General features: G+C 47.8%; 1 protein-coding gene across 3 annotated transcripts in view; it reads left to right on the plus strand.

Annotated features, from left to right (window-relative positions):
* LOC105358029 (syntaxin-binding protein 4) overlaps positions 1–7,117 on the plus strand; it is a 55,278-nt gene extending 48,161 nt beyond the window's left edge. For 2 of the 3 annotated variants that reach the window (XM_023957890.1, XM_023957889.1), the window contains exons 13-21: positions 247–343; positions 1,318–1,445; positions 1,544–1,636; positions 2,679–2,744; positions 2,825–3,022; positions 3,771–3,887; positions 5,186–5,232; positions 5,313–5,434; positions 6,566–7,117. In XM_023957890.1, the coding sequence (XP_023813658.1) occupies positions 247–343; positions 1,318–1,445; positions 1,544–1,636; positions 2,679–2,744; positions 2,825–3,022; positions 3,771–3,887; positions 5,186–5,232; positions 5,313–5,434; positions 6,566–6,600 (903 nt within the window). In that variant the 3' untranslated portion in view covers positions 6,601–7,117. Of the gene's footprint in view, positions 1–246; positions 344–1,317; positions 1,446–1,543; positions 1,637–2,678; positions 2,745–2,824; positions 3,023–3,155; positions 3,374–3,467; positions 3,569–3,770; positions 3,888–5,185; positions 5,233–5,312; positions 5,435–6,565 lie in introns of those variants that run through there. The other variant, XM_023957891.1, reaches the window with a different exon arrangement.
* Positions 7,118–7,552: the final 435 nt, after the last annotated feature.

Below are 7,552 nucleotides of genomic sequence, written 5' to 3' on the forward strand. Positions count from 1 at the left end.
GACTCTTCCTGGAAGGGGCTCCTCCTCACTGTGTGAATTCACAATGTGAGAACCCACTCGTTTTTGTGGATTGGGAGGGGCTGTTGCTGTGACTGCAGGTCGACGACCCCCCCCCCCCCCCCCCCCCGGGGGGATGGATTCGGTGCAGAAAAGCCGTTTCCACTCTGTCAGATTTCACTTCTGCGCACAAAAAGAAATGATTTGTATCTCAGCTGTGACTGTTTTCCTGTTCCTGTTTCCTGTCAGGCTCTGTCCTTCATCGGTTTGAATGTCACTGAAGAGAAGAGGAAGAAGCTGAGGCAGAGACTGACCCCTGACCCACAAGGCACCGTGGCTTATGGAGGTGAGACACGAATGCTGAGATCGCTCACACGGAATTGTCACTCAGACAGGTCTGAGCAGACACCAGTTGGTCCCATTCAGTGTTTAAATTGCTTTTCTAATTTTACTGATAGATGGTGTGGTTTCTACTGCGCCAGATTTAAATCACAAGTTCAGCCTCACTGCAGCAGAATGAAAATGCTATTTCAATTGGAAAATACATGTTCACAAAAACAATAAATAATAACTACAATCAGCTACTGTGGTGTAAAGATGGGATAAACCCTGAACAATCTTCCTCTCCATCCCAGAGCCACACAGAAACAGACAGGCCTAGATACCTAAGGAACAATCTGGAGCCGTTGTCCAGCATAACTCCACAGGGACTTACAGGATTTGAACCAGCAGCTTTCTCGATGAAAGGCAACAGAGTCAACCCCCACAACACAACGCAGCCCCATGACTAAGCAAATGAGGACAACAAAGTCTTCAGAAGTCAACAGATTGGACTATGAAACAAAGCTTCCCAAAACCCACCTCACTTTTCAGACAATAAGCCGCCCTGGAGTGCAAGGCGCCCTGGAGTGCAAGGTGCCCTGGAGTGCAAGGCGCCCTGGAGTGCAAGGCGCCCTGGAGTGCAAGGTGCTCTGGAGTGCAAGGTGCTCTGGAGTGCAAGGCGCCCTGGAGTGCAAGGCGCTCTGGAGTGCAAGGCGCCCTGGAGTGCAAGGCACCCTGGAGTCATACTTTTGGGAAAACAGTGTGTCACTTCTAAACAGCTTCACCAAGCCCAGTGTAACGCTGCCGTCACACCAAATGTGATTCACGTGTCAAATTTGTGTTTGATGTGCATCAGATTTGATCCTCCGTCCATAGTGACCCCATGTGGAGCCTTTATCCATGTAGGGTCTCTATGTGGACACAGATATTTGGACATGGATTGCTGCCATCTTGTTGAACTTGTTCTCCAACTTCTGTCTTGTGTTACCTCGTCCTCAGACTTTGTGGAGGCCACCCAAAGCATATTCTCAGAGGATCTGGAGGACCTGGGTTTAGCGACGGCTCCCTTCACTTTCTCCTATCACGAAGCAGCCAGTTTGATGGACACGTCAGCCTTTCACTCACCTGTAAGCTCTTTTCACAGCCTTTCATTCTCTCAAAAGAGCTCAGGAGATAACAGAGAAAGTTGCTGAACTCAGCCCTGATGGTGCTTTTGTGTCTGCAGACATATGAGTCTGACTGCAGCTACAGCAGCGAGGACATGGAGCAGTTCCACACGGAAGTGAAGCAGCTGCAAACCCAAATGAAGCAGCTGAAGGTGTGTGTCCTGCTGAATTCTCAATGAGCTCTGGTCTGATTCCTGTTCTGAACCGACTCCTCACATGACCAAAACCAAAGAGAACACCACAAAAACATCAGAACCTTTTTCATTTTAAACTTAGAACAAGGTTAGGATGTAGACCAAAGTGGTACTTTTTGGTATTTTTAGTAGAAAGAAAGTCCAACATTTTTCCAGGTCACAGTGGTGACACCACTACACGTTAAAGTGGTATGTGGTTACTGCCAAAGAAAACATTCTATCCAATAATATAGCATTTTAAAACTCCCTCAACTCATGTATATATTTATACATTTTAGAATAATCCATGTTGTTGGAAAACGCCTTTCAGGAAAGGAAAGGAAAGTGTTGCGGCATGTGGAACAGTATCAGCTCTCGATGGAGGGTTCTGGTTCTGGTGTTTAAAGAAGCTTCTCTTTTTGGACTCCGATGTCTTCCTGGAGTCCTTCAAACAAGCTGTCCTCTCTGTCCAGAATGGGACTTTATGGCAGATCCACTGTCCTCAGGGGGAACTGCTGAGTCCTGCTGTTGTGGGTCTTCTCTCCTTTCGGGGGGATCCTGACTGCACTGGACAGCGGAGACCTCATTGGTCCACTTCTCCCTCCGTGTTATTTTTGGGATGGACCTGTTTTGGTTTCACTGTGTTGTTGGGTTTGTAGTTTAAATTCCAATTCCAGTTTGAGTTAACAGAGATGTTGTGTTTAAGGATCCCTCAGAGTTTCTCAAACCTTCAGAGAGAAAGGTTGTTTCTCTGTTGTGGTCGTCTAAAGATCTCCTTAGCTTGTCTTTCACCAAAATCACGCTGGAAGAAGCTCCGTTCAGTTTGCAGGTTCCTGCTGTCGTTGCACAGAACAGTGCATGAAGTGTGATTGTGTTGGTGGAACAGTCAGAAGGAATTCTGATACTTTCTGTTCAGAGAGGATCATTTACCTAAAGTTATTGGTTTAAATTTAAAATGAGGGGGTGTGGAATGAGTGAGGTCATTTTCAAAGCCACGCCCACACTCTGGACCTGTCTGCAGGTGATGCTGAAGGACATGGAGCATAGCAAGAAAACTCTGGAGGAGGAGCTCCAGAAGACGTCTGAGGTGAGGTTTCTACCAGAGCTCGTCCCTGCTCACCTCCCATCGGCCACCACGCACTCTGAACCAAGTCGCTGTCCCTCCAGAAAGCCTGTCTGACTGTAGAGGAGAACACTCGACTGAAAAGTCGCTTACAAGCAGCCGAGTCGGACACGGTGCAGAGGCAGGCCAGCAGTGCAGAGCAGGACTACGAGGAGGTCATCCAGCTGCTGGAGGCGGAGATCCAAGACCTGAAGAACCAGCTCGCCATCAAGAGGCAAGGCAGAGGAGCAGAGCCCCCCAAGGTGCACAAACATCTCCCAAAAGTTTGGTTTGTCATCTGATTCCTCCCAAATGTTTCAGTTTGTCAGCAGCTTGAATGAGTGTGAGACACAAACACAACGTGGATCAGGTTCTCTTGTGAACTCGGTCCTGCAGACGGCGTTCATCATGGGGACTCAAACACTGGATGCTTTTATCCCACCAGCAGCTTTGGGGGGCCAGAGACAAATGAAAGAACAGAATCAGAATCAAGTCATTTGTATATCGGAGCAGAAAATGAGACTTTTGACACGAGTTGTGTCCCTCACACACCACCTTTTCTGGTCTGTTCTCTCTCATCTTGACGTCATGAAACCTGGAGTCATCTGAAGCAGGCGAGCTAGTTTTCCTTCTGTCACGCCCCACTAGCACCACATGGGTTGTTTGTTCGCATCCCTGGCTCCATTTTTCAACTCTTTTTACCATCAGGGCCCAGGCCGGGGGTGTCGCTTACATTTTATCTGCCTGTGAGATTCGTCATGTCTCACACTCACAGCATCGCCATCTGAAGTCCAGAAAGCGGTTCTGTGGAACATCTCTGCGGGGCGCCTGAGGCCCCGCGCCTGAGGCCGACATGAGGGCCTCACAGCTGCAAAAGAGCTGAGGGAATTCTCTGAATCGGCTGCGATCTGGCTGCACCCGTATCCACATTTGTACCCAGTACAATCCACAAAGGAACGTGTTTGCCTTTTTCTTTGTCGAGCATAAAAACAACAATGCTTGTGTGTCCAGGATGAAGTGCTGGAGTTAAACAGAAGACTGACGAATATCGACTCCCAGCTGAGGAAATCAGAGGTGAACAGGAAACACCTGGAGATCTCCAACAGGAAGCTGCTGGGCTTTGCTCAGGTAAGAGAGGCTCCGGTCAGAAAGTGTCTGCCACCCGTCTATCAGAGTCAGGCTCACTCGCATTTGAATGTGGCCTTTGTGTGAGGAAGGAGGTGCAAACCCTAGCTGGTGACCCACAGTGGTCCCCCCCCTCATGGTTCACTGATCTCAGTTCAGCTTTAACAGAGTAAAAGGACCAGTGGATGCTAGAACCCGTCTGGAGAGAATCTAGCAAGTCCCTTACAGCTGACAAACTGACACGGGTCAGTGAGAAAACAGTCCCAGAGGTCATCATCCATCTGAGGTCATCCACCCACCGCCTCCATCCGCTTCCAGTAGTATTCCTCTGGGCCTTTGGGGGGGGAGCGTTTTATTCAGCACCCACATTTGAACTTCACATTTTGCAGCGGCAAAGGAAAGTGATATCTATGCTGATGATCATGATGTGTTGAATAAAGCATCAGTTCAGAGAAAGTTCACCTATGACCACTTGTTTTTGTCCAGATGATGAAGATTAAGTTTGTTTTAAAGAAGCCGGCGCAGTGATACAGAACATTTAAGTTATGTGACCGGAACTACTTTTTTAGGTGTCTGTTATCACTTTTTAATGCACATGTAGCAGCCAATCAGAATCGAGGATTCACCCGGACCGTGGTATAACTATAAAGCATGTTCAGCATGGTTCTGCATGAATATGTGTATGTGCAGGTTAGAGCATGAATTTATTTTCTCTTTTCATTTTCCTGTTGATGGGATTTTATTTATTTATTTTCCAGGAAACAGAATTGGAAATGTTTCTGCTTAAAAAGTTGATTTAATGTCGTTTCATGACTTTCTTTTCAGGAAGTGACATCATTCTCCATCTCAGTGCTCTAGAACACACACATTAAAAATGAAAAGAACACAACAATCACGTGATGAACAGTAGACTGCTGCTTTAAAAGGATCCTAAAATAAATCCGACTTCACTAATAGGGTGCAAATATTTGGATTCTCTTGGATGAAGATCTTTAGATGTGAGGAAGGAAGCGGCAGAGAGACGGTGAGGCGTCAATCACCATGTTTGCTCCTTTATGACCCACGGACCAAAATGCCCCAGCACCATCTCCATCTGCCTCTGGAGCTCAGCTCTAGGCTGTGCTGTAGGGGGCTTTAGCAGGAACAGAGTTGCCCCTCTGTGAGACCCAGCTTAGCCTGTTTTCTAGATTCAGTCCTTCATGTGCTCATTCCATCACGTATGTCACTCATCTTGATTTCAGCTGTTAGCAGACATGATGTCCAACAGTCCGGTCTCACATCATTGCCGTCTGTCTCCACAGAACGTCCACAAAGTGCTGACCATGCCCAGTCTCTTTGGAGGAGAGGGGTGAGCATCCACGGCCGGACGTTTCAGCTTTGCTGGGGCTCTCCTGCAATAATCCTGCTGTGTCGTCTTTCCTGCAACAGGTCACCCAGTGCCACAGAAAACCCCGACACCCCGTCGCCCCTCCCTGATCCTGCCTCTCAGCTGGCTGCGGAGGCAAAAGAGCTGGTGGAGGGGGCGTGCAGCGGCGCCGCGACAGACACAGGTACAACGAAACATGACGAGGGGGACATGTGGAGGAGAGGAAACGGCAGGAGCTGAAAACAAACAGAAGCACCGTGTCTGAGGCCGAGTCCTCCGTCAGGTCGGAAACAGATCAGAGCAAAGCTGGACAGAAAACCGAGGAAAAATGGTCCTTCACAGATAAGCAGGTCTCACCGACAGTTTCAGAGCTCCACCAAGAAACACAAGCTGAAACTAAAGCGGAAAGTGAAGCAGAAAGTGAAGCAGAAAGCGAAGCAGCAAGTGAAGCAGAAACTGAAGCAGAAAGCGAAGCAGAAAGTGAAGCAGAAAGCGAAGCAGAAACTGAAGCAGAAAGTGAAGCAGCAAGTGAAGCAGAAAGTGAAACAGAAAGCGAAGCAGAAACTGAAGCAGAAAGCGAAGCAGAAAGTGAAGCAGAAAGTGAAGCAGCAAGTGAAGCAGAAACTGAAGCAGAAAGCGAAGCAGAAAGTGAAGCAGAAAGCGAAGCAGAAACTGAAGCAGAAAGTGAAGCAGCAAGTGAAGCAGAAAGTGAAACAGAAAGCGAAGCAGAAACTGAAGCAGAAAGCGAAGCAGAAAGTGAAGCAGAAAGTGAAGCAGCAAGTGAAGCAGAAACTGAAGCAGAAAGTGAAGCAGAAAGTGAAGCAGAAACTGAAGCAGAAACTGAAGCAGAAACTGAAGCAGCAAGTGAAGCAGAAAGTGAAACAGAAAGCGAAGCAGAAACTGAAGCAGAAAGCGAAGCAGAAAGTGAAGCAGAAAGTGAAGCAGAAACTGAAGCAGAAACTGAAGCAGAAACTGAAGCAGAAACTGAAGCAGAAACTGAAGCAGCAAGTGAAGCAGAAAGTGAAGCAGAAACTGAAGCAGAAACTGAAGCAGAAACTGAAGCAGAAACTGAAGCAGCAAGTGAAGCAGAAAGTGAAGCAGAAACTGAAGCAGAAACTGAAGCAGAAACTGAAGCAGAAACTGAAGCAGCAAGTGAAGCAGAAAGCGAAGCAGAAACTGAAGCAGAAAGTGAAGCAGAAAGTGAAGCAGAAACTGAAGCATAAGTGAAACAGTCACTCGGCTCTGCTTCAGCAGATGAAGCCTTCCTCAGCTTGTTATCTAATGAAACTTCATAGCCTCCTCTGCCTCTCTCCAGATGCCACGTTGGATGAGGATTCTCATCACGTCTGAGCAGCAGAGGTCGGGATCCTGAAGAGCAGCTGAACCTCCGGACTCTTCCTCACAGGCAGCAGCACACGGTGCCGGTCCAGCACATCCCAAATCGCGCTCGCTTGTGCGCGCATAGATGAACATGCAGCGCTTCTGAACCAACCTCCACACTGACAGCAGGTGGCGCTAAAGGTCTGCATGAGCTTATCCACACTGGTAGACCCTCCTCCCTGAGTCTTTTGTAAAATCCACCAATTATTTTCAATGCTTCATGTGTGGGAGGGGCTTGTTTGACAGGGGGAGGCCTCCTAAGCAGAACTTCTGACCAACTGGCTGCACAGAAAAGTCTCCTCTCTTTGTGGTCCAATTCAGAACCTGAGGGGGGCTCAGCCATGGATCTGTGGGGGGGCAACAAAGCAAAGCTTTAAGGCAGACAGCTTCAGAAGAGTTAGAAACTGAGTAGTCCCAGCAGATCGCATCTTTGGTGTTGCTTCCTTTTCTGTCATGTTTTATATTAAAAGAAGAATTGAGAAGTGAACGAGTCTCCATGTCCTGTGAAACCCCCCCCCCCAGGTCCCAGCGATGTTATGACGAGTATAGCATCACATTCCATCGCTCCTGCTTCACTTTTCAGCGGAACAATCGTTGAATCTATAAAAGACCAGCTTAAGTGAATCCTGATGTCTGCTGCAGCATTCAGTCATACAATCCCATTTCTGCCTTTGTGAACAGATTTTGAAAAATATTATCCAATTTTAAGCCAGAGGGAACTTTTAGAGGTCATGCGATGGTCCAGCAGAACCCAGCAGACAACGTTCAGATCTAAGATGACTGCAGCTGCACCACTTTCCCTCCTTGATCTTTGGCTCCAACTCAGACAGATGATCTTCAGCTGAGAAATATCATGAAGAGATGACGTAGAGAAAGGTGGTTCATGTCAAATCTTCCTCTCACAGTAAAACTGGAGTCCAAA

Source organism: Oryzias latipes, chromosome 8 (genome assembly GCF_002234675.1).
Source record: "Oryzias latipes chromosome 8, ASM223467v1".
In the NCBI taxonomy this organism is placed as follows: Eukaryota; Metazoa; Chordata; class Actinopteri; order Beloniformes; family Adrianichthyidae; genus Oryzias; species Oryzias latipes.